Source organism: Coregonus clupeaformis, chromosome 14 (genome assembly GCF_020615455.1).
Source record: "Coregonus clupeaformis isolate EN_2021a chromosome 14, ASM2061545v1, whole genome shotgun sequence".
Classification (NCBI taxonomy): Eukaryota; Metazoa; Chordata; class Actinopteri; order Salmoniformes; family Salmonidae; genus Coregonus; species Coregonus clupeaformis.
Genome location: NC_059205.1, coordinates 11,597,319 through 11,622,476, shown reverse-complemented (window position 1 = coordinate 11,622,476; position 25,158 = coordinate 11,597,319). Strand labels below are relative to the sequence as shown.

The following is a 25,158-nucleotide window of genomic DNA, read 5'->3' as shown; positions in this document are numbered from 1 at the left end:
CGTTATGTTTGGAGGAAAAAGGGGGTTGCTTGCAAGCCGAAGAACACCATCCCAACCGTGAAGAACGAGGGTGGCAGCATTATGCTGTGGGGGTGCTTTGCTGCAGGAGGGACTGGTGCACTTCACAGAATAGATGGCATCATGAGGAAGGACAATTATGTGGATATATTGAAGCAACATATCAAGACATCAGTCAGGAAGTTAAAGCTTGGTTGCAAATGGGTCTTCCAAACGGACAATGACCCCAAGCATACTTCCAAAGTTGTGCCAAAATGGCTTAAGGACAACAAAGTCAAGGTATTGGAGTGGCCATCCCAAAGCCCTGACCTCAATCTTATAGAAAATGTGTGGGCAGAACTGAAAAAGTGTGTGCGAGCAAGGAGGCCTACAAACCTGACTCAGTTACACCAGCTCTGTCAGGAGGAATGGGCCAAAATTCACCCAACTTATTGTGGGAAGCTTGTGGAAGGCTACCCGAAACGTTTGACCCAAGTTAAACAATTTAAAGGCAATGCTACCAAATACTAATTGAGTTTATGTAAACTTCTGACCCACTGGGAATGTGATGAATAAATAAAAGCTTAAATAAATAATTATCTCTACTATTATTCTGACATTTCACATTCTTAAAATAAAGTGGTGATCCTAACTGACCTAAGACAGGGAATTTTTACTAGGATTAAATGTCAGGAATTTTGAAAAACTGAGTTTAAATGTATTTGGCTAAGGTGTATGTAAACTTCCGACTTCAACTGTAATACTTCCAGGTCAACTGTAATATGAAAACCATTGTAAAGCACAATTTCTCCCCTTCCCAGCAAAATCAATGACGAGACCTTCATGCTGCCCGTCTCTGCATGATTGAAGAAAGCAATGGAGCTCCGGCGGGTCTTTTTAAAAATGGCGGGTGGGGAAGTGAAAGCTACTGCGTCATAGTGAAAGGGGGAGATATGTTGTGTGGGGAACCGGCTTTTTTCACCCTATTTGTCCAATTTATCACCTCTAAAATGTAAATAAAACACTAAAGAGTTTATATAATGTCTCATTACATACTTATTTGAAGGTTTGTGTTGAATTTGAAAAGGGTTTTCAGGGCGGTGCTAAATTTATCTTCACAATTAAACTGTGGGTGTCACGGTTTTTGAGAGTCATGATGGCTCGCAGTGATTACGTGAAAAATTAACAATTGATTTAATTAACTATTGATGAACTCACGAGTAATTCACTTTACACTCACCATTACTCTCACAATTGATAATTTCTTGTTTTTAATCTGCGAGAGAAGCGCTACACCTGGTGGAAAGAGGCTGTACGGCACAGAATGAGTTAAATAATGCGTGCCGTTCGTTACGTCGTGACATGTCACACTTTAACGTACAGCGTCAGCAGGATCAGTTTTCTCAACTTTTCTCCAATACTATTGGCGCATTACCATGTCAATAAACGCTAAATCAAAACTTAGTTCACACCCCGGATTTTGATGCCAACACAGTCGCTACAGTCTTATTAGTTTTCATTGCAGCCTCGTTTGAATGCCGCGGTTGCCCACATATTTACAGAACGGAGTTAGCTTCCGTTAGCTAACGTTACTCCATACACTAGTCAACCTGGCATTCTTAGCAATGTAACTAGCTAACGTTACAGCCCTTACCTTATGCATTGATTCAGTACGCTCCCTCCTCTGTCAACGCAATTTTCTTATTGTCATTATAATCCACATTTGCGCTGACTGAGTAAGACAGTGTCTTTTCAATATATTCCCAAAAACCTGAAGTCGCCATCCAAGTAAAAAGTAGCCAGGGGTTGCGGGTGCACCCACGTTAAACAACACCAACATACTGTAATTGCTTGCTTGCATGACCTTTGGGCAGTCAAAAGAAAATGCCATGCTTTTTAACTTGGTTAGCTATGTGACTGTTTTCAACACATCAACTGTTTTAGACTGTTTGTTTTTTTACCAAGCAAGATAAATAAACGTTCAATCAGTACTGAGTGAATGAACAACAACAAAAGCTTCCTGTCATCACCAGACTGTCCATTTAAATAGAGTGTCAAGATAATGCGTTCATGACAGGGTTCGTACGTAAGCGTTAACGTCACCGCCATGGGATCTGAAGGTCCCGGCCCGCACGCACGATGTGTGCTTATTTTCTATTATTAGGTGGCTCTTAAAAAGAGCATTGTTGAGTGGCAATGGACAGGGACTGGGGTGTGTGTATTACTGTGCACGTCTTGCCAATAGTGTGTGATTAGGGCCCGCAATTTGGGGCGTTCCTGCATGTGGGCATATGCCGGAACGCCTCCCCCCTTGTGATTCTGGATTTCCCCTGATTGTCTATGTGATTAAAATGTGGGTCAAAAGAAAAGGGATTATTATCTGAGTTTTTCGGGGGCGAAGGACACTGTCTACTGGTGTCCTAACTAGCTATCTAGCTACCGGTGTCGCCCCCACCTCCCACCTGCTGTGTAGAGGTGTCCTCCTAGCTAGCTAGCACACATTGGGGCAACATGCAGGGGCGAAGTACACTGTCTACAGGTGTGTTAGCTAGCTACCCATCCCGCCTGCTGTGTACCGGAGTCCTAGTTGGCTAGCTAACTAGCACCCAGTGTCCTTCACTAACGCTTGCTGAACACATGCCTTCACCGTCATTAACAGAACTGCGGAAACAGTGTCCGACAGTCGGGGGGGGGGGGAGGACACTGTCTACCATTGTCCTTAGCTAGCTAGCTAGCTACCGGCATTGTCGCCCCAGCCTCTTCTTCTGTGGGGTTTATGAGCGGTTAGCGTCCAACGTTATAACCGCATCCTACTGTACTGGACTGCTCCCACCTGTGTACCGGAGTCCTGGCTTAAAAATTGACATATTAAAGTATAAAGAGGGGTTCTTGCAGATGCAGGAATGCCCAAATACAGGAACGTCCCGAATTGCAGGCCGCAATTGCACCCTTCTCCGTCTTGCTACTGCGGAGGAGAGAACGGTGGAGACAGGAGAGACCAACTCTCAACACCCCTACGGGACATCCCAGGGACACAGTGCTTAACGGCAGGTTGGCAGATTGGGTTGTACATCCCAGGGACACAGTGCTCAATGGCAGGTTGGCAGATTGGGTTCCGTGAAATGCGTTCACACCGGCTGATTAACGGAGTGCCGGGCACTTGTTTACGCACTTGTTTATCTTCTGGTCCCACTGGAACATCCAGCTCCTCCGCTGCGTGATATCAGAGAAGACCACCGTTGTCCCGGGAAACATTCGGATGACCACCTCTGGCTCAGAACACTGAACAGTTTGTGCCACTTCATGCCTTGCATTCCGAGCCACCTATAATAAATAAAATAATATGCCATTTAGCAGACGCTTTTATCCAAAGCGACTTACAGTCATGCGTGCATAAATTTTTGTGTATGGGTGGTCCCGGGGATCGAACCCACTACCTTGGCGTTACAAGCGCCGTGCTCTACCAGCTGAGCTACAGAGGACCACAATTTGTGCCACCTAATGCGACAGTCAATAATGTACTGTATTTAAATAGGGTAGGCTACATGTAGATTATTATTTGATTATTAGGATCTTGCTTGATTGTCTTGTTAAAAGAGATCAGGGAAATCTTTTCCATATTGGCTTAAATGGGTTTCTGGTTTTTCGCTTCCCTCTGGAAAATCAGTTGCTAATATAAAATTAATAATAATAACTACATTATTTCTGTTGCCGTTTGTCATTATTTTGTATTTTTACTTTACTTGTATTGCTGTGTTATGCTGTATTATAATATTGTATAATAATGTTGCATAATCACCTTCCAGTGTAAAAAAAACAAAAATACAGTTTCATTGATTGAGTGTTCAAAAATAGCTGTGGTGAAATTGATAAGAAAATAACCCCACCAATTTGTTTTTGCCCTAGTTGCTACCCCTTCTACACCAGATAGTTCTCTTTCCTGTCAACTCTCATATTGACATCCTTAGATTCAGATTCGAGTTACTTGTTTACTCTAGCATGATTTATTTATTCATTCATTTGTTCACTATTATTACCTCTTAAGGGGTCATTCGCAACTGATGTGAATTCAAAGCTACCAGGCTAATTTCCATCGGCCCTTAGGCAGAAATATGCACCGTATAGTAATAATGATACCATACAGCATTTACATGCTTTGAGAGCAATTTATGGACCAATAATACTGATAGAATACAATATTTATGTTTTAGTGCAATTTATGGCAAGTGTCAAACGACTACATTTCATATACACAATAAATACACTATACCATAATAGATCCATCACCTCGTCTCTCTCGTCCTCCTGCAGACCCAGAACGTGATGTATGACCTGGTGTCGGAGCTGCAGGAGCGCAGCGAGGAACTGGACAAGCGCATCGGCATGCTGGAGGAAAAGCTGGACTCGGTGACGGGCAGCCTACAGGCGCTGCCCTGCCTCATCTCCCAAGCCATAAACCAGCAGCAGCAGGAATTCCTGGACAGCTTCCTGCACCGCTTCCGGCCCACCTCGCTGGGCTCAGAGCGCTCGGAACGTTCAGAACGTTCCGAGCGCTCCTGGACCTCCACCGCCCGCCGGCGTCGTTCGCCGTCAACGGCGCCGCACACCTCCTCCGACAGCGGCTAGCCACCGCCCTCGAAACCGCCCAAAACGACCCTAAACCACACTACCCCCCGACGACGACCCCTCCTTTGGAGCCCCATAACGTTCCCCTAACCCCCCTAAACCCCCCTCTACGTCACATCCAAAAACCAACACAGCTATGACTGGACTTCCAGCGCGGGACTGAACCAGAAACTGCTCCAATGCAAACCAGTGAAAACGTTGACACATCCTCTAAACAACAACCTAAACGACTTAAACCGAGACAAGTAGAGATATGGTTTATGTTTTAGCCATTGTATGGCTGTTCAAGTTAGCTTTTTTTGTAAAAGCCCTTGTATAGTTAAACTGACTGAGTTCAGGGTTGCTGGGGTGAGAGCTGGCTATCACACCGGAGCGTCCTTAACCCAGTGGGGGGGGTTGTCCGTCAGTGGAGGGTCTGCCTGGGCTTGCCTGGCCTGGTCAGATCAGTCTACGGGGACCGAGGAGGACAGATGACACCTTTGTCCGCACAGAGGGAGACGTCAAACCGGTGGACTTCCCTTTTACAAGACAAGTGTCATGGTTTTTCCCCGTAAACCAAGGTGACGGTTTAAGAGGGCCTCTGAAGGCTCTGACGTCAGTTCATTATTGAATCGCACTTAAGGTGAGGGGGGGTCACACAAAAAGAGAGCAAGGGGAATGCACATGACATTACTACTGAGTAGGAAAATGTACACGAATGCCAATTTCGAAGTTTCCGTTTCCTTGTTCTTACCAAGGGAAAGTTGAGAGCGACTATCTTTTTTTAGTTACATATTGACATGTGATTTTTCAGTGCCTGAATGTACAAATAGTAGAGGGTTATTTAATTACTAATTTCAGAGCAAGTTTTTTTACGATGTTAACACTGAATACAAGCATTGCATTCCTTTTTCAGATACATTCCTCTTCAAAAACTCAAAGAAATTGTCTTAATGTAATGCATAACATTGCCTCCATTACACAATATCTCTTAATGTTTTGAAAACGTTTTTTCTTTTTTTACTTATACTAACCACTAAAAACGGAATAGGTCAGAGAGAGAGTGAGAGAGAAAAAAAGAGAGAGAACGTGTTTGAGGGCGAGAGAGTTCACTTCCAGCTCGATGCTGCACACTCATACTCATACAAAACTTTGCATTTAGATTTATGTTACTTTTGTTGTTGTTTTTTTAAACTTCAACTTCTTTTTTTATTAGGAACCTAGGATTTCTAGAGATGCAAATCTAGAGAGTTGCAGTAATGTGTTACATTATAACAAATGCATTCCCTGTTTTAAATTGACGTGAAGAAAAAAATATATTACAAAAAAAAATCCTGAAAGAATACAAATAAAGTACTAAGCTACTTGGATGACTAGAGACAGTAAATTGGTTCACAGTACCACAAGGTGTCAACGTTACTTATTACATTGACCTCCTTCAAAAGGGTAATGGATCTCCCATTTAAAAAATAATAATTGAACGTTATCAATCAAGAAAACACAGTATTACGATATGACTTTAGCAAGGAGAACAAACATTGTCAGAAAGTCAGTTAGACATGTTGTAGTCTGTCTTCCACCAAACAGTCGACCAAGTGCGGACCTGTAAGCATCCACTAACGGTCAGGCTGTCCAGAGAGAAAGCTCTTGGTTTAATAACATGTTGAGGTTACTGTGAATGGGACTTAATCAAGCATGAATCTTTTTTTTAAAAACTTGAGTTAATCAAGCATGACTCTTCACTGCCCCTCTACACACTAACCATCCACTCCAACTGAGGGATATCACTCAATTACTGTATAGTCAGGGGCGGACTGGGACCAGAAATCGGCTCTGCCATTTCTAACACACTGGCCAATTTTTTCCCTTGAGGCCTTCACAACGGCCCATTTTATTCCTTGAGGCCCCCATTATTAGCCAGATGATTATCATTTTGCACAAAAAAACTACGTTAGACAGGCCCACTAAGATAAAAATGGACCAGCCCATCTGGCAAGTCCGCCGCTGTGTATAGTCTCTCTTTAAATCAGCTTTTACACCTTCAAGTTGATTGGAGGGCTACTCGATTGTGCTCACACCTGTTCCAGGCCTACCAGCGTTAACCTCTTCATATGTTTGAGATTTAACTCCATCTGTCATCATCAAAAACAAAAGCTCCATACTCAATTATATGTTTTACTATAATTTTGCTGCAACAACCATTTCGATGGTAGGAAGATTTGGTCAAAAGATGGGGGAACCCCCATGTCCCTCTTCAGATTACATTTATGGCATGATACTTAGTATAGCACCAGTAAACAGACATCACAGGTGCTTGAATGTCCTCTCCAGAGAGTAGAGGTACTTCAGCTGGCAGAGAGGAAGCAGAGAGAGAGAGAGAGAGAGAGAGAGAGAGAGCGAGAGAGAGAGAGGAGGTACTTCAGCTGGCAGAGAGGAAGCAGAGAGAGAGAGAGAGAGAGAGAGAGGAGGTACTTCAGCTGGCAGAGAGGAAGCAGAGAGAGAGAGAGAGAGAGAGAGAGAGAGGAGGTACTTCAGCTGGCAGAGAGAGAGAGAGAGAGAGAGAGAGAGAGAGAGAGAGCGAGAGAGAGAGAGAGAGAGAGAGAGAGCGAGAGAGAGAGATTAGAGCCATACCTTATTTACTGACAGATGTCCGTTTTGCCCCATGGGGTTTGGAAGCAGCAAGAGTGGGTGTCCCGTGAATATGACCTCATTGTGGATGTCACAGAACAAATGGGACAAATGTAATAACGCAGGGGCAGATGCAGCGGGGCGCAACTTTCAGGACATTACAGAAATATAAATAGAAAAGTAATGTATAGAGAGGGTATTGCTCTCTGTATTTTACATTATACTAGAGAATTTCAGTTCTAGACATTATATTTCTTTATGATATGCCCCAGGGTTTTTCTACATGTTAACTGCCCAAACATCATTCCAATAGCTGTTACAGCAAAATAGAGTCCTCATTTTCTGAAAATAGTCCTCGCCAAAAATGCCACAATTTTACAAAGCGAGAGAGGGAAATTCATATCAATATGCTGATAATATCTGGTGAGGAAAATAATCTGAATACAATCATTCTTACTTCTATCTAAAAGAACAAGCAAAGCTGGCATCTGATTGTGTTTAAACTAGGTAAAACAGGATGAAAACTAAGTAATGTATACCATTGTTATGTGTACACTGCCACATAATGCATTTGTAGTAGCGGAATAAACCAATTTTAATGGATGGCAATTGGTGATGGTATGTTCTCTGTATGTGTTGTTATTTATTTTGCAGGTGACAGTTGTACCACAAAGAGGAGAACGTCTGGTCATTAAAAACTATCTTCAGCTATGATTTCGCTCTCCATTTTGTTGTAAATGAACACTGTGGAGGGGAACGTCCTAAAAACATGATCACCGAAGTCCTTATTGATAGAAACATATACACAGTCCTCGGGGGGACATCCAGCAGCTTAGGCCCGGTTCCAAGGGGAACTATGAGCCGTCGTCACCAATGCAAGGCTACGGGGCCACACCCATTAATGTACAGGCCCAGCTTAACGAGGCTATTTATGTCTACATGTATAAAACGATCCTCCGACGCTAACTATACAGAGTGGCCGATGGGAGAAATGATGATGCCTTTTTTCCAATAAGTGTGGCCACTCACCCCTCTGTATTACGTAACTCTCACCGAGAACTTGGAGTGTGAAAAGGTCCCTATGGGAGTCATTTATTGAATTATGTTCCCACTGCCTCTCCCTGTCTGCCCCGGAGGTTACTACCAGCTGCAATATGCTAATGCTGCTCCAATCCCTTTCGGCTAATGTGGTTGGGCATACACTTGGAGATATCAAAGAGGATAGGAAATTATCCACATTTTCAGTTTTTTTTCTCGATGGACAGTGGTGAGGAGGAGGAGGATTGGGGCTTTCTGTGGAGATGTTTCTTGGACTGAGAGTCTCCCATTTCTGCATCCATCATCCTGCTCACCCGGAGAAGGTCTGAGGGAAACAGGATGAAATGTTACAAATCAGCTTGTCTGTGGCAGGCTGCCGTGGCTTCTCTGCTTAATTTAGCTGTGAAGAGAGAGAGAGAGGCCCATTCCGGCGCCCCGAGCCATGCGTCAGGACCTGATCCATGAAACAGTGTGTCCTCCATGTCCTCCATCTCACACGATCACTTCAACCAAGGCTATAAATTCAGATCTATGATCAAATCTCACTTCTCGTTCAGAAAGCCTTGCATAAAATGTTTCAATTTTGCAAATTGGTTTTCAGAACGTGTCCATCTACGGTAATATTGAACACTGACATAACTCGTCAGCCGTCTGAATTGGTGTTTTGTCATCCAATAATACATCAACCTCTATTCAGTGATCAAAGTCACCGAAAACCAATAAATGCCATTTAATAAACAGGGAAGGTCACTTAGAGCAAAAACATAACATTTGTTACGAAGAAACGTAATGTATAGAACAGATCAGATCCTCTGTCGTGCGGAATAGAGTTCCCATCTGTTCATTCTCTATCTATGTTACATTTCTATCTGCAGTGCTCTGGACATTGTTCTCAACTGAACAAGTGCCCTTCACCTTTCACAAAAATACAACATCAACACAACAACAGCAGCTGAATAGAGGCATATTGTACAGAACAGACAAGATCCTCTGCCATCTGGAAAAGAGATTCACATCCATTCTATGCATTCTATGTCTATGTGTTTCCAACTGAACACGACCCTGTGGTGTCAGAACAGAGGACAGCAGAGGACAGGACTAGATGACGTGGCTTGAGGGCAAGACCGTGGGGGGATACAGTGCTCACTCATGTCAGGGGGTAGGAGGTTGTGTGTGGGAGGTGGGGGGGGGTTTGGACTATTTACTTCAGATGTCCTTGCCTTGAGGTTTCTCCCCATTTCAATGTGCACACTGTGCACACATGTACAATACTGTTGACCGTGGAGGAAAAGCTAGCTGGATGATAAAACAATGTCACTGCGCAATGCACTCTCCTACCCACACTCATGATAGTGTCAGTCGGAACGTCAGTGAGTTCCACAGAATTGAATTGCACTAAGTGCATAGTTGAGAGAAGACAGGAATGATATCTTGATATCATTAGGTTTTGAAATCTTATACCATACGGAAATGGTGGTGTAGGATTGAGTCAAATTGATTGACTGATGGCTGGATAGCTGCATCAAGTCAATACAGGTAACGCTGGCCATTGTTTTGACTAATGCTACAGTCATGGCAGATTCTGAAGAACATACAGACAAAGAGACAAGCATAAGGCTCCAATGTCATACCTTACGCTCTACAGCAGCTCTATATCCATGTAGGCATTCCTGTGGGAAACAAGCTCTAGTTAGCTCAGATTCAGCAGCTCCTAGATCATTCTAACCCCGGAGGGAAACACCTCACTACAGGCGAGGTGTTACTAGCTGCCGGTTTGGATTGAGACACATTGGGATTTAGGACCTGCATCGTCCCACTGAACCTGACAAAGCTGAGGTTGAGAAAAAGACAGCCCTGTAATCCAGCCATGTACAAAGCAGGTGGGGAGGAATCAGGCCCAAAGCCTTTTTACACATGACTGAGGAAACACAGTCAGTAGAGGCAAGAACATGGCTGCTGAGGTTGTGCTCTCTGTGCAGCTGGGGATAAGAATGGGAATGAGAAATGGAGAGAGTGGAGAAAGAGAGAGAGAGAGAAGAGAGGGAGAGAGAGAGAGAGAGAGAGAGAGAGAGAGAGAGAGAGAGAGAGAGAGAGAGAGAGAGAGAAGCCTAATAACTGGAGTATGCTGGCCTCTAGTGCCAGACTTGGGATCTGTTTATGGTTATGAGAATATAATTGAATTATAGATAATGAGATGAGCTATTTTGCAGATCTTAGATAGTGGTTGTAATGTGATTAATAGGGTAGGATTGATATCAAACTGAAGAGATGCCCCTGATGAATTTGCAGAATTGATTTTGTATTACCGGAGATAACCTTTTTCAGAATAAACATCATTATTTAATAGGGAAGTATTTTCTTTTCCAAAACACATTCAAAACACCTGTTGAGGTAAAATACTATTCTCTTCCAAAACACATTAAAAACACCTGTTGAGCTAAAATACTATTCTCTTCCAAAACACATTCAAAACACCTGTTGAGGTCAAATACACTGAGCATCAGAGGTTTGAGCAGTGTTCTCTCAGAGTTGTCACGATCTAGGTTTAGGATGTAAATATTTATAGCCGTTCTCCCACAGAGATTAGCCTAGCGGTGCCAGCCAACCAGCAGCACCAACACAAGGGCTGTTCAGGTTTAATATTTAAGCTCTGCTTCCCTCTTAGCTCGACCGCCTGCGATAACACAGCTGAGTCACCTGAGAAGGGCTGGCTGGGCCTGCTGTAGGGGCAGCCATTTTGAGAACAGTTTCTGCATCACAGCACTCAAAGTTCTGCTGCTCTGAACTGACCAGTGTGGAACTTGTCCTTAGCAACAACAAGGTAAGCTGCCTACATTTTAAAGGACGTTTTTAACTTCTACATTACATTATATAAACCTGACTTTCACCATAAAGAAAATCATAGAGGGATTTAATTAGGACTTTATTTTGAAGTTATAGTTTGATCATTTGTGTAGACGTTAAGCCTAAGTGTGAGTTTATTGTGAGCCAAAGTTACGTTTTAAGCCTCTTTTGTCTTGTGAGTTGTAGCAAGTAGCATACTGTAGAAATGCAGGGTTTAAACCAGAAAGCAATTTAGTTCTCCTTTTTTGAGTTGGGAGCAAGGAGCTGGAAACACCATGCTCCCGCTGAGAACCTAAACTGTTTCTGACATTGACTGCACAATGTGATAAATGAGTTTTCCTCAGACTCCTGTGAGGGAGAGGCTATTGTATGCGCTGTAAAGACAAAAAGTGTTTTACAAACATTCCGCCACGGTCATTTTCTTTCTCAAGATCAAAGATTCTTGTGGAGCTCTATTTTTAGCTGACCTATAATAACATATCTGTGCCACATCATTATAATAAAGGGGGGTGAGTAGAAAATGATGTCATATAGAGAAAAATAAGAGAGAAAAAAACAATGAACACCCTTGTTTTTCTTGCACTAATACTCGCACTTTTATTTTCTACACTCTTAGAAAAGGGTTCAAAAGGGTTCTTCGGTTGGCCCCATAGTAGAACCATTTTTGGTTCCAGGTAGAGCTCTTTTGGGTTCCATGTAGAACCCTCTGTGTAAAGGATTGTACATTGAACTCAAAAGGGTTCTACCTGGAACCAAAAAGTGTTTTTCAAAGGGTTCTCCTATAGTCCCAGTCAGTATTAGATAGAATGTCGCGGCCCCGCCTGCCTGTGGGGAAAACAAGCTGTGGTTACCTAAGTTACCCCATTGGCTCACAGAAAAAACTTGACCTTTTTCAAACACAATTTTCTTGTTGTCTGCTTGTTTTAGTCAATTGCAAAGCTACATTTGAGAAAAGTAAGTCTAATGATTACTTTTCAACATTGCCTGCTCTCAAGCGTTCTCTTAGAAAAACGTAATATTGTAGGGCTTCCCTCATGCCCCTTGTCATGATGGTGCTAGCAGCCATGTGAGTGAGTGCTAACCAGATATCGACTGGAACATTCAGCTAGCCAAGACCAACAACACAAACAAACAGACTATACAGCCAGAAATACTTTAAAGTACTACTTAAGTAGTTTTTTGGGGTATCTGTACTTTACTATTTATATTTTTTTACAACTTTTACTTCAATACGTTCTTAAAGAAAATACTGTACTTTTTACTCCATACATTTTCCCTGACACCCAAAAGTACTCGTTACATTTTGAATGCTTAGCAGGACAGGAAAATGGTTCAAATCATACATTTATCAAGAGAACATCCCTGATCATCTCTACTGCCTCTGATCTGGCAGACTCACTAAACACAAATGCTTCATTTGAGTGTTGGAGTGTGCCCCTGGCTAGCCGTAAATAAAATTTAAAGGAAAATTGTGCCTTCTGGTTTGCTTAATATAAGGAATTTTTGATTATTTATACTTTTACTTTTGATACTTAAGTATATTTTAGCAATTACATTTACTTTTGCAATGTAAGTATATATTTTTTACTTTTACTTACAATAAGTAGTATTTTACTGGGTGACTTTCACTTTTACTTGAGTCATTTTTTATTAAGGTATCTTTACTTTTACTCAAGTATGACAATTGGGTACTTTTTCCACCACTGTATGTATACAGCTGAAAGTAGTGAGTGGAGTTACAAACAGACTATACCAAACAAGTTAAATGTCTTACCTGTGATTAAATGTTTTCCACACACATAGCTACGCGTAGCCTACTTGGACACTGGGTCCCCACATTTCCCATGCCGAATAGCCTGAAGCCACAGGGCTCTTCTCACAATATCTATATCCCTACGTGGGAACCTAGTTACAATGAACAACACAGCAGCTTTTCCACATGTTTGGTTATTTCTGTATAACAAAAAATTGACAACGAAGTTGTCTCTTTTACAATGGCGGTCAATGGGAAAGAATGTTTGTTTTCCTCATTTTGTGGGCGTGGTCGAGGGGAATTCGTTCTTATGACGTGAATATCGACTTGGATTATGGGGACACCTGAAGAACTCTTTTAGGTTCTAGATAGCACCTTTTTTTCTAAGAGTGTCACACTGACTTAGCTGCTTTATTGAGGAAAAATGTACTTACTATGACTTTGATAGGTGGTTGTCTCACCTAGCTACCTTAAGATGAATGCACTAACTGTAAGTCGCTCTGGATAAGAGTGTCTACAAATGATTCAAATTAAAATGTAAATATTGGATTAATTGGTCAAAATGTTAGTCAATATTAACAATTATTACAAGCGAAAAAATACACAGCATACATATTCAAAAATGCTAAATCCCTGTTACGGTAGGCCTAACCCTGTTTTGTTTTTTGTTCCTCTATGATTCACACAGTTCCTCTATGACAAGAAAATTAACTTAATCTTTCTTCCATCCTCAATGATTAACTAAGCCCACTTACTGTATAGCAGCCCATAGCATGAAAAACTGGAGTAAAATATTCAAGAGAGGAGACATTGAGAGTGTGGATGGGAACTTCTCTTCGAAGAGAAACTCCTCGAACAATGCCCCAGCAGAGCTAACACCTCAGAGGACATTTGAGGACGACCTTTCAGATGATGCAAACTCCACTGCCCACTCATCCATCACTCCTCCACATGTACATGGAGAGGGTGATGGCGGGGACGAGGGGACCCTAAAGGACAGGTTGAAAACCCTCCTCCCCCAATCATGGGGCAGTATTCTCCACAAATTGGGGAAAGGTGATGCAGACTCTGATCTGGGTTCCACTGGGGTCAAGATTGTGCCCAATGGTACCAGGGTGAGTCCACCTGTCAGCCCCATAATGGAGAGGAGGTACTGGGACACTCAGGACTCACTGGGGACCTCCAGCAAGAGTTCCCGTAGGCCCTTGTTGAGGGACAGTCCCATAGACAGTGACCTACTCCATTATCTTCCAGAGGAATCAGAGCTGACCAGTATCCATCCAGCTGAGTACTATGCTGAGAAGGTGGAGGTCTACAAACTAAAGTACTCCTATATGAAATCCTGGCCTGGATTATTGAGACTCCTGGCTGGGTTTGAGCTTCTCTTTGGGGGTATGGTCCTCGCCTGTGTCTGTGCCTACATCTATAAGGACAGTGAGTGGTCAAACGCCTATGGACTGTATAACAACAGGCATGGCACGTCGGGGTACTCCTATAACGGACCCATGACTCCATTCGTGATGGCGGTGGTTGGGGTGGCGTGGATTATAACCATCCTCCTACTGGTGATAGGGCTGACCATGTACTACCGTACCATTCTCCTGGACTCCCCCTGGTGGCCTCTCACAGAAGGCATCATCAACGTCGCCCTGTTCCTCCTCTACATGGCGGCTGGTATCGTGTACCTGAATGACCTCAACCGTGGGGGGTTGTGTTACATGACCATAGGCATTAACCCCATAATGTCCAGCCTGTGTCGGGTTGACGGGGGACAGATGGCTGGCACGGCTTTCATCTTCATCAACATGCTGATGTACCTCATCAGCTTCCTGGTGTGTCTGAAGATGTGGAGGCATGAGGCCACTCGCAGGGAGATGGAGTTCTTTGAGAACCAGGTAGGTGGTTGATGTTTCTTCTTGATTTTTTTTTGTGCTCACTGATCCTCTTTCACCTCCCCATTCAAGTGAGGTCAATGAAGTGTATTAATCTAATGTGCTCCATTGCACTAAAGTTCGACCTAAGGATGAGCCATTATTCTAAACAACCTAGCCTAGAAGCCTCTGACGCTCTCTCTATGTTGCGCTTTTCTCTGTCTGAGGTATGATACTTATTACTGAGGGAACCCGACTCATGGTATTTCTATTGCTCATTGGCATCTGGAAGTTACTATGGGAATGGTGTCAGATCAAACAGTTCTTAGAGGTCACAGAACGTGCTGTTATGACTGGGAATGAGTAAAAAAATGCCTAAGATCTCAAAACAACAGCAACAAAACTACCCATGTGGATACGTATGGGGACACCATTGTTTCATATAGTCCTGCAGCTGGCTGTTTCAGCCCAAGTCTATTACTGTTAGTAAATCGAGTCCATCTTAACAGTTCTCACAGCAACCACCTATGGGTAAAAAGCCACAGAGCTATTGTATTTGATGTCAGATAAACAAGGGTCGGAAGTCGAGGAGTAGCCAATGTAGCCAAATAAGCTTAGTTTGTCAATTGAAGACAACTTATATGAACATTATGATTCTCGACCATATGTGTTTCATCTCTGTAGGGAGACGAAACACATATGATTGATAAAGCTGAACACTACAGTTAAATATATACACTACCAGTCAAAAGTTTGGACACACCTACTCATTCAAGGGTTTTTCTTTATTTTTACTATTTTTCACATTGTAGGCTAATAGTGAAGACATCAAAACTATGAAACAACACACATGGAATCATGTAGTAACAAAAAGGTGTTAAACAAATCAAAATATATTTTATATTTGAGATTCTTCAAATAGCCACCCTTTGCCTTGATGACAGCTTTGCACACTCTTGGCATTCTCTCAACCAACTTCATGTGGTAGTCATCTGGAATGCATTTCAATTAACAGGTGTGCCTTCTAAAAAGTTAATTTGTGGAATTTATTTCATTCTTAATGCATTTGAGCCAATCAGTTGTGTTGTGACAAGGTAGGGGGGGGTATACAGAAGATAGCCCTATTTGGTAAAAGACCAAGTCCATATTATGGCAAGAACAGCTGAAATAAGCAAAGATAAACGACAGTCTATCATTACTTTAAGACATGAAGGTCAGTCAATACGGAACATTTCAAGAACTTTGAAAGTTTCTTCAAGTGCAGCTGCAAAAATCATCAAGCGCTATGATGAAACTGGCTCTCATGAGGACCGCCACAGGAATGGAAGACCCAGAGTTAACTCTGCTGCAGAGAATAAGTTCATTAGAGTTACCAGCCTCAGAAATTGCAGCCCAAATAAATGCTTCACAGAGTTCAAGTAACAGACACATCTCAACATCAACTGTTCAGAGGAGACTGTGTGAATCAGGCCTTCATGGTTGAATTGCTGCAAAGAAACCACTACTAAAGGACACCAATAAGGAGAAGAGACTTGCTTGGGCCAAGAAACTCGAGCAATGGACATTAGACCAGTGGAAATGTGTTGTTTGGTCTGATGAGTCCAAATTGGAGATTTTTGGTTCCAACCGCCGTGTCTTTTGTGAGACGTGGTGTGGGTAAACGGATGATCTCTGCATGTGTATTTCCCACCGTAAAGCATGGAGGAGGAGGTGTTATGGTGTGGGGGTGCTTTGCTGGTGACACTGTCTGATTTATTTAGAATTCAAGGCACACTTAACCAGCATGGCTACCACAGCATTCTGCAGCGATACACCATCCCATCTGGTTTGGGCTTAGTGGGACTATCATTTGGTTTTCAACAGGACAATGACCCAACACACCTCCAGAATGTGTAAGGGCTATTTTACCAAGATGGAGAGTGATGGAGTGCTGCATCAGATGACCTGGCCTCCACAATCCCCCGACCTCAACACAATTGAGGTGGTTTGGGATGAGTCGGACCGCAGAGTGAAGGAAAAGCAGCCAACAAGTGCTCAGCATATGTGGTAACTCCTTCAAGACTGTTGGAAAAGCATTCCAGGTGAAGCTGGTTGAGAGAATGCCAAGAGTGTGCAAAGCTGTCATCAAGGTAAAGGGTGGCTATTTGAAGAATCTCAAATATAAAATATATTTTGAATTGTTTAACACTTTTTGGGTTACTGCATGATTCCATATGTGTTACTTCATAGTTTTGATGTCTTCACTATTATTCTACAATGTAGAAAATAGTAAAAATAAAGAAAGACCCTTGAATGAGTAGGTGTGTCAAAACTTTTGACTTGTACTTTACATAACTTCACACAGTTGCAGTCATCATATGAGGCAGCATGAGGCAGGTTGTTTTCACCCTTTCAGCACAGTGTACATGTGTCATCGGATGCTTTGGTATCTAATATACTTTGAGTTGTTGCATGATATCTAATTCTTCAACTTTGGCTTCAGGAGCATCTGAGGCCCATCTCAGGAGCATCCGTGGCCCAGACCAAACCTCCTAATCCCCAGACCAAGAGGATTGTGTTTGAGGATGAGATGGACAGCTCAGTGAGGGCGACCAAACGCCAGCACCTCACAGAGTTCCAGCAGGAGGAGCCAGGCAGCCGGAACAGAGCCAACCCCACAGGGTACGCCCAGAAGCCCAGAGTCATCACAGACTATGTCATGTGAGTGAGAGGATATGCCTAATATCCTGACACTGATTTTGTTTAAGGATGTGAGGCTCTCATGCTGAGGTACACGTGGAGCGACAGGAAGTGCTCATATTTGGTTAAATTGTATTAGGTGTAATAATGATATTTAGTTGACATTATCTAACATATCCTTGTGTCTTACCCTATCCCATCAGTAAATATCCAGAAATCTTCTCTATGGAAGAAAGGGAAAAATACAAAGCTGTTTTTAATGACCAGTATCAGGAGTACAAGGACCTTCACAAAGATATCAGTGCCACCTTCATGAAGTTCAGAGAGCTGGATGCCATGATGGGCAAACTCCTCAAAGATGGCAATCGTCATGAGGTGAGTGATTTAATCTAACTCTGCAAATCTGGGCCTGAGCCTCGATGGTGTTTTCGATCTCACTATGATAGATACACCACGATACTTTCCTTTTTCTGGAAGTGTAACTACACTTGAACTCAATATAATGAGCATTTTTGCTATCTTATTGTCACTGTCACTGATCAATGAGAGGTACATTGCATTCCATGTCCTGCACAAAGGCTTCCACTAAAAATAGCATGTGACATCCGCATAATACTATTTTTTAACATGAATATCTTTCATCCTTTTAACCAATTGAATTATGGGTGTTTTGTTCTGTCCATTATGTAGGAGCAGAAGAGAATCAAGCGGATTTTGAAGAAGTACGAGCAAAAAAAATTTGTACGTGGTGAATGGAGATCCCTAACATTTCTCTCACGTTTCCTCGCTCACACTGAAACAATTCCAAAAATCATTCAGCAATAATTTTAACGTTCAACTGAGATGTATTATAATTGTTACTGTTGTGTAAACACCCAGGTAATATTTGCTTTTTCAATAAAGCTGCCCGTTCATGTGGATAATATTGCTGCGGCTGAAATGGGGCCTCTAGAAATTCTCATTTAACACCTCTTACATTACAAAAAGAATCAGGCTGTGGGGAAATATGTGGAGTGATGGAGCTGCAGTCAACACGATGTGTTTTTCTTTGTGACTTCACAGAACCCTGCCTTCCTGGAGAAGAAGGGACGATGTGACTATCTGAAAGCTAAATTAAGCCACATCAAGAACAGGATCCGCAATTTCGACCAGGGCACCTTGGCAAAGGGTCGGACCTGAAGAAATAGCTCACAGAGGGAACAAAAGGAACATAATTATTCTGTTCTTGTCACGTCTTTGATTGTCATTCTCTGTGAGATTGTTTCGTTATTTCAGCACCAATTGTGTTTTTGGTGTGTTTTTTGTCTGTACAAATCAGTATCTGTGTGTTGTTCCATTGTAGCCTACATCATGTTTTGTACTACTGTAAAGATTACTTGCCCAGAAATATTGTTGTGTGAGTTTCAGTCATGGAGTGAATGAACTCATAAACCAACCCAGCGCGCAATTGTGTACCTTTGGACTTTTGCGGACAATGCTAACAGGGTCAATTCACATTGCATTGACTAACATTGCATTTACAGGGCTATACATACACACTATCAATTATTTTTTTGTATTTTTTGTATTTTCTTTATATGAATTGTTAAATATTAAAATTTTTAAAAGGGCAGTAGGGCACAAACAATCCACTTGAATCTATAACGCAGTAATGACACATTTTTATCCATAAGAATGGATGTATAAACATTTGTTTTAGTAATTTATTTGAGCAAAAATATATATTTGTATAAAAATATATTCCTGTCAAGAGTTATGCAGATAAGCCTATACAGCAGGTGCAAATACTTCCAGAAGTGTTTATATCTCTCCTCCACATTACTGATCTGAAAAACGTGATACGCAACATACAGTATAAGGTAGGCTATAGCTGTGTTCGAATACCCATACTAACATACTGTATACTACATACTTAATGAGTATATACTACATACTATATACTCAATTTACGTCACAAATAGTACGGTTAGTGCGGTTAGTATGAGTATTCGAACGAACACAGCTTTTCTCTCCAGTCTCCACATTTTGAAGGAGAGAGTGGTAGTTTTTGAAAAGTCTACTGTGTTGAGACCATAGACTGGTTGAGACCCTTGCGCACAGGCATGCGCATTGGAGCAGCCACTAGAACAGGCAGTGTCCACCTTTTAATAGTTTCAGGAGATGTAGCCTACATGCGTGAGGAAGCTTCGAAAAGTAGTCCTATTTTCTAAGTGATAATAGCTGTAATGTTATTTTGTTGTTGTTGTTGTTGCACAATGACCGTTTCAGGTAAGTGAACATTATCAGTTGGCACTACAATTATTTTTGATAGGCTGTGTTGGTGACACGAAATTTTGAATGTAAATTTAAGAACTCCATCTGGTCAGCTGTGGAAAATTAAAGTAGCATATAGGATATCATTCTGCAGTTACTTTTTTTGTTTATGTGTGTGTAAGCAGAAAAGCTGTTAAACGTTTAAGGATTGCGTTTAAGCTTTTCCTTGTTACTTTATTTTATTTCACCGTTATTTATACAGGTAAGTAAATGAAGAACAAATTCTTATTTATTTACAATGACGACCTGTCTAACACATTAATAAACAACACATCAATAAACAACAATTACATATAGTGCATTCGGAAAGTATTTAGACCCCTTGACTTTTTCCAAATGTTGTTATGTTACAGCCTTATTCTAAAATTGATTGCATTTTTTTTTTCCTCATCAATCTACACACAATATTCCATAATGACACAGCGAAAACAGTTTAAAAAAACAAAAACAGAAATACCTTATTTGCATAAGTATTCAGACCCTTTGCTATGAGACTTGAAATTGAGCTAAGGTGCATCTTGTTTTCATTGATCATCCTTGAGATGTTTCTACAACTTGATTGGTAAATTCAATTGATTGAACATGATTTGGAAAGGCACACACCTGTCTATATAAGGTCCCACAGTTGACAGTGCATGTCAGAGCAAAAACTAAGTCATGAGGTCGAAGGAATTGTCCGTAGAGCTCCGAGACAGGATTGTGCACAGATCTGGGGAAGGGTACCAAAACATTTCTGCAGCATTGAAGGTCCCCAAGAACACAGAGGCCGCCATCATTCTTAAATGGAAGAAGTTTGGAACCACCAAGACTCTTCCTAGAGCTGACCGCCCGGCCAAACTGAGCAATCGGGGAAGAAGGGCCTTGGTCAGGGGGGTGACCAAGAACCCAATGGTCACGCTGAAAGAGCTCCAGAGTTCCTCTGTGGAGATGGGAGAACCTTCCAGAAGGACAACCATCTCTGCAGCACTCAGTGGCCAGACGGAAGCCACTCCTCAGTAAACAGCACATGACAGCCCACTTGGAGTTTTCCAATAGGCACCTAAAGGACTCTCAGACCAAGAGAAACAAGATTCTCTGGTCTGATGAAACCAAGATTGAACTCTTTAGCCTGAATGCCAAGCGTCACGTCTGGAGGAAACCTGGCACCATCCCTACGGTAAAGCATGGTGGTGGCAACATCATGCTGTGGGGATGTTTTTCAGCGGCAGGGACTGGGAGACTAGTCAGGATCAAGGGAAAGATGAATGGCGCAAAGTACAGAGAGATCCTTGATGAAATCCTGCTCCAGAGCGCTCAGGACCTCAGACTGCGGCGAAGGTTCACTTTCCAACAGGACAACGACCCTAAGCACACAGCCAAGACAAGGCAGGAGTGGCTTCGGGACAAGTCTCTGAATGTTCTTAAGCCAGAGCCCTGACTTGAACCCAATCAAACATCTTTGGAGAGACCTGAAAATAGCTGTGCAGCGACACTCCCCATCCAACCTGACAGAGCTTGAGAGGATCTGCAGAGAAGAAAGGGAGAAACTCCCCAAATACAGGTGTGCCAAGCTTGTAGCGTCATACCCAAGAAGACTTGATGCTGTAATCACTGCCAAAGGTGCTTCAACAAAGTACTGAGTAAAGGGTCTGAATACTTATGTAAATGTTTTTTTATATATATACATTTGCAAATATTCATAAAAAAACAGTTTTCGCTTCGTCATTATGGGGTATTGTGTGTAGATTGATGAAAAAACAACAATTTAATCAATTTTAGAATAAGGCTGTAACTTAACAAAATCTGGAAAAAGTCAAGGGGTCTGAATAACTTCCGAATACACTGTAACTAGAGTAGGGATGGGCAACTTTTGTAGGCCCGCAGATCATTTCCCCCCAAAATAAAATACATTGTTTTTTGTTTTGTAGAAAGTCAGTCGAGGTCTCAACTGTTGAGAGTTAGAATAGTAGAATACACAAGGTGCAATTTCGAATTTGGGTTGTGCATCAGCAGTTTCTCTTGTTATGTCAGTCACTGACTGTCACTCAATTAGCCCATGTCAGCTGACATTTTTGGGTTTGTTAAATTAGTCTAGCCAGCTACAGGATCTAAACGTGTAGTAATCATGGTCAAATTACCGACCATGGGCCCCCATTGAATTTGTTAGTCACTCTTACTCAGATATCATATTCAAAACTGCAAACATTTCTCTCCACCCTATGGAAAAATGTGTAGAATTGCATGAAATGAGTTATACAATTTTAAAATATTCTCTCCGCCCTATGGCAAAATGCTTTAAAACTGCTATATTTTCGCTACGCCCCATGGCAAGCTCTGACTACGTCTGTAATGTTATTGAAAAACAGTCACATTTCTTCTCGCATTATCACATTGTGCAATAACAACCAAAAAGTTTAACATTATTTTTGTGGTCCCCAACCCATCAGTAGTTGCCCATCCCTACCATAAAGGCAACAAATCCACCAACTTTAAGGACTTTTGGAGATCATTCCAGGAGTGGTGTAAAAATTTTTGACCTTCATGTTTATATTTATAGGCCTGCATGTTTTTATTTTATTTTTTTATTTCACCTTTATTTAACCAGGTAAGCCAGTTGAGAACAAGTTCTCATTTACAACTGCGACCTGACCTGGTTTGTTAGTTGGGCAAATATTATTGTGCTTTTACTGTGGTGTGTAGGCCTATTTTTTGAATTGTATGCAAAAACATTTAATTCGTTTTCATCACTAGTAATAATTTAATACATGATATGGACTGTGGCCAGTGAATATAGCAGTATCGTGTATTTTGGATGACTGAAGCCTTGAACTTGCTTGCTTTGATGCATGTCAGCCTTTCATGAGTTCAGCTCTTGAATTATTTACTGTATCCTGCCTATCAGAGAGCGAAGACAGGTGTGTGTGTGTGTGTGTGTGTGTGTGTGTTCTAACTTTACTATCCTTTTGGGTTCCAAAAGTCCTCACAAGGATAGTAAAACAAGGAACATTTGACAAGTGGAGGCATTTCTCCGTCCCCAAAAGGAAAAATTCTATTTTAGGCTTAGGGGTTAGGTTTAGGGTTAGGGTTAAAATTAGGGTTAGAGTTAGAATTAGGGTTAGGGGTTATGATTAGGGTTAGGAGATAGGGTTAGGTTTAGTTTTAGGTCTAGGGTTAGGGGTTAAGGTTAAGGAAAATAGGATTTTGAATGCGAATAAATGTTTTGGTCCCCACTTGGATAGTAAACTATTTACTTTTTATTTTATTTTAATTTTTACTTTAGTTTATTTAGTAAATATTTTCTTAACTCCATTTCATGAACTGCATTGTTGGTTAAGGGCTTGTAAGTAAGCATTTCACAATAAGGTCTACAGCTGTTGTATTCAGCGCATGCGACAAATAAAAATTGATTTGATTTGAAAACCAACGTGTGTGTGTGTAGATCTAAACATACTGGAGCTCAGGTTAGAGTGGTGACTGTCAGAGGTAACCGTAAGGGCATAGTCACTATCATCATTACATGGCTTATATTGTACCCTGACCTCGTATATTCATCACATGTGGACAGGACACATGACACCTGGACTTAAGCAGCTGAGAGGTAGAGAGCACAGTGGAGCGCCTTGTGGAAAACACTACGTATCACTGTACACACTGCTGCTGGCTGGCTGGCTGAATTATTGAGGTCCACTGGGTTGAGTTGCAGTGGACTGATGAGTTGTGCTGGTCACTTAGGGAGAGGGAGCATTGTTGGCAACAAACCTAAAGAGAATACTGTCGGTTGGGCGAACACACGGAGAGAAGAGAGACATTCCAGGTCTATCCTATGTGTCATTCCAATGGGTTGTAATAGTACGTGATGTCATTTGATATCATGATATGATTTATATAATTTGCGATAAGATGTGATTTATTATGATAGTTAGTATGACATAATATTATGTATTTCTTGTTTTGCAGGCCTCCCTTCTCTCTGAATCATGTATGAGCCGCGGCACTATGACAGCCCACCCATCTATAGCCCTCCCTACACTGCTACCTCCAATGGATTCTACACCCACAGAAGTGTGCACTCCCCAAGGAGCAACTTTGACCCCTACCCTCCTCCCCCTGACTCATTCTATATGGAAGATAGGCCTCAGCACTTCTACAAATGGTTCTCTGCTCCTGGGCTTGTCAAAACCATGGAGGGAGCCACAGTCATCTTGTGTTTCCTCATTTTTGCCTGTGTTGCCTCCACGTTGGTCTGGGATATGCACGGAGCAGGAATAGGAATGAGGGGCTATGGAACTGGGTCAATGGGGATTGGCAGTGGCTACTATGGAGGCAGCTACGGCTATTCCAGCTCCTACATGACCCCCTATTCGGCCAAGTCGGCCATGATATCCATGGCAGCCATTAACTTCCTGGTTTCTCTGGGCTTCCTTGTGGGGAGTTTTTCTCGGTCGCCTGCCATGCGTGGTCGGAGGTTTTACCTGACAGTGCTAGTCTGTGACGTGGTCCTGGCAGTGCTGCAGGGCATCATTGACATTGTGTTTGTGATCGGTGTCAACCCCATGTCACAGAGCTCTCAGAGCATGCTCTATAACCCCATGCTGATGATGTGCCAGAACATGCAGGGAAGCCCCAGTCTGAGTGGGAGTGTGGGAGCGGGGTTCCCTGGGGGTTTCCCTATGTACAACCAGTATCTCCAACACTACTGCTACATGGACCCTGAGGAGGTGGGTCAAAGCTTTACTTCAATGCCCTCCGTAATTATTGGAACAGTGAAGCCTTTTATGCTTCTTTTGGTTATTTTCAAACATATTGGGTGAACTTACAGCACTTTTTGCACATAGTCAACCCCTTTTTAGGGCACCAAAAGTATTGGGACAAATTCAGTTATATGTGTATTACATTTGCTGTTGGTTTTGATTGTGTTTGAGATTAATTTCTATTGGGCACAAAATAATGGTAAATAATGTGTCATTTTGAAGTCATTTTTTTGGGGGGTATGATATTTTTCCGTCTGTAACTTTCATTCAGGATCATCTGTAATCATGGTAGCATCCACATTAATGTAGAAGTGTTTAGAAACATTTTCTATTCTTATTTACAATAAAAGTGACTCCAAAATGACACAGTACATTATTTACCATTCATTTCTATTGGGCACAAAATAATCTGAAACACAACCAAAGCAAACAGCAAATGCATCCAACATGTTTGTAGAGTCCCAAGCTTGATGTAGTCATTGCGTGCTATGAATTTGGAACCAAATACTTAACTTTTTAATAATTTTATACACAAGTGAATTTGTCCCAATACTTTTGGTGCCCTAAAATGGGGGGGAATATGTACAAAAAGTGTTGTAAACGGTTCACCCGATATGGATGAAAATACCCTCAAATTAGAGCAGACAGTCTGCACTTTAACCTCATTGTCATTTAAAAAAATATAAAATCCAAACTTTGA

At 41.9% G+C, this 25,158-nt stretch overlaps 2 protein-coding genes across 3 annotated transcripts in view; both read left to right on the top strand.

Annotated features, from left to right (window-relative positions):
• LOC121580755 (small conductance calcium-activated potassium channel protein 2) overlaps positions 1–5,013 on the top strand; it is a 46,646-nt gene extending 41,633 nt beyond the window's left edge. For both annotated transcript variants that reach the window (XM_041895777.2, XM_041895776.2), the window contains one exon: positions 4,309–5,013. In XM_041895777.2, coding sequence (XP_041751711.2) covers positions 4,309–4,623 — 315 coding nt within the window. In that variant the 3' untranslated portion in view covers positions 4,624–5,013. The remainder of the gene's footprint in view (positions 1–4,308) is intronic.
• An 8,338-nt stretch (positions 5,014–13,351) lies between these two features.
• The window catches only part of LOC121581683, a 33,361-nt gene continuing 21,554 nt past the window's right edge, over positions 13,352–25,158 (top strand). Inside the window, exons 1-6 of the mRNA XM_045224928.1 lie at positions 13,352–14,760; positions 17,219–17,436; positions 17,619–17,790; positions 18,106–18,156; positions 18,478–18,591; positions 23,682–24,425. Coding sequence (XP_045080863.1) covers positions 13,639–14,760; positions 17,219–17,436; positions 17,619–17,790; positions 18,106–18,156; positions 18,478–18,591; positions 23,682–24,425 — 2,421 coding nt within the window. The 5' untranslated portion in view covers positions 13,352–13,638. The remainder of the gene's footprint in view (positions 14,761–17,218; positions 17,437–17,618; positions 17,791–18,105; positions 18,157–18,477; positions 18,592–23,681; positions 24,426–25,158) is intronic.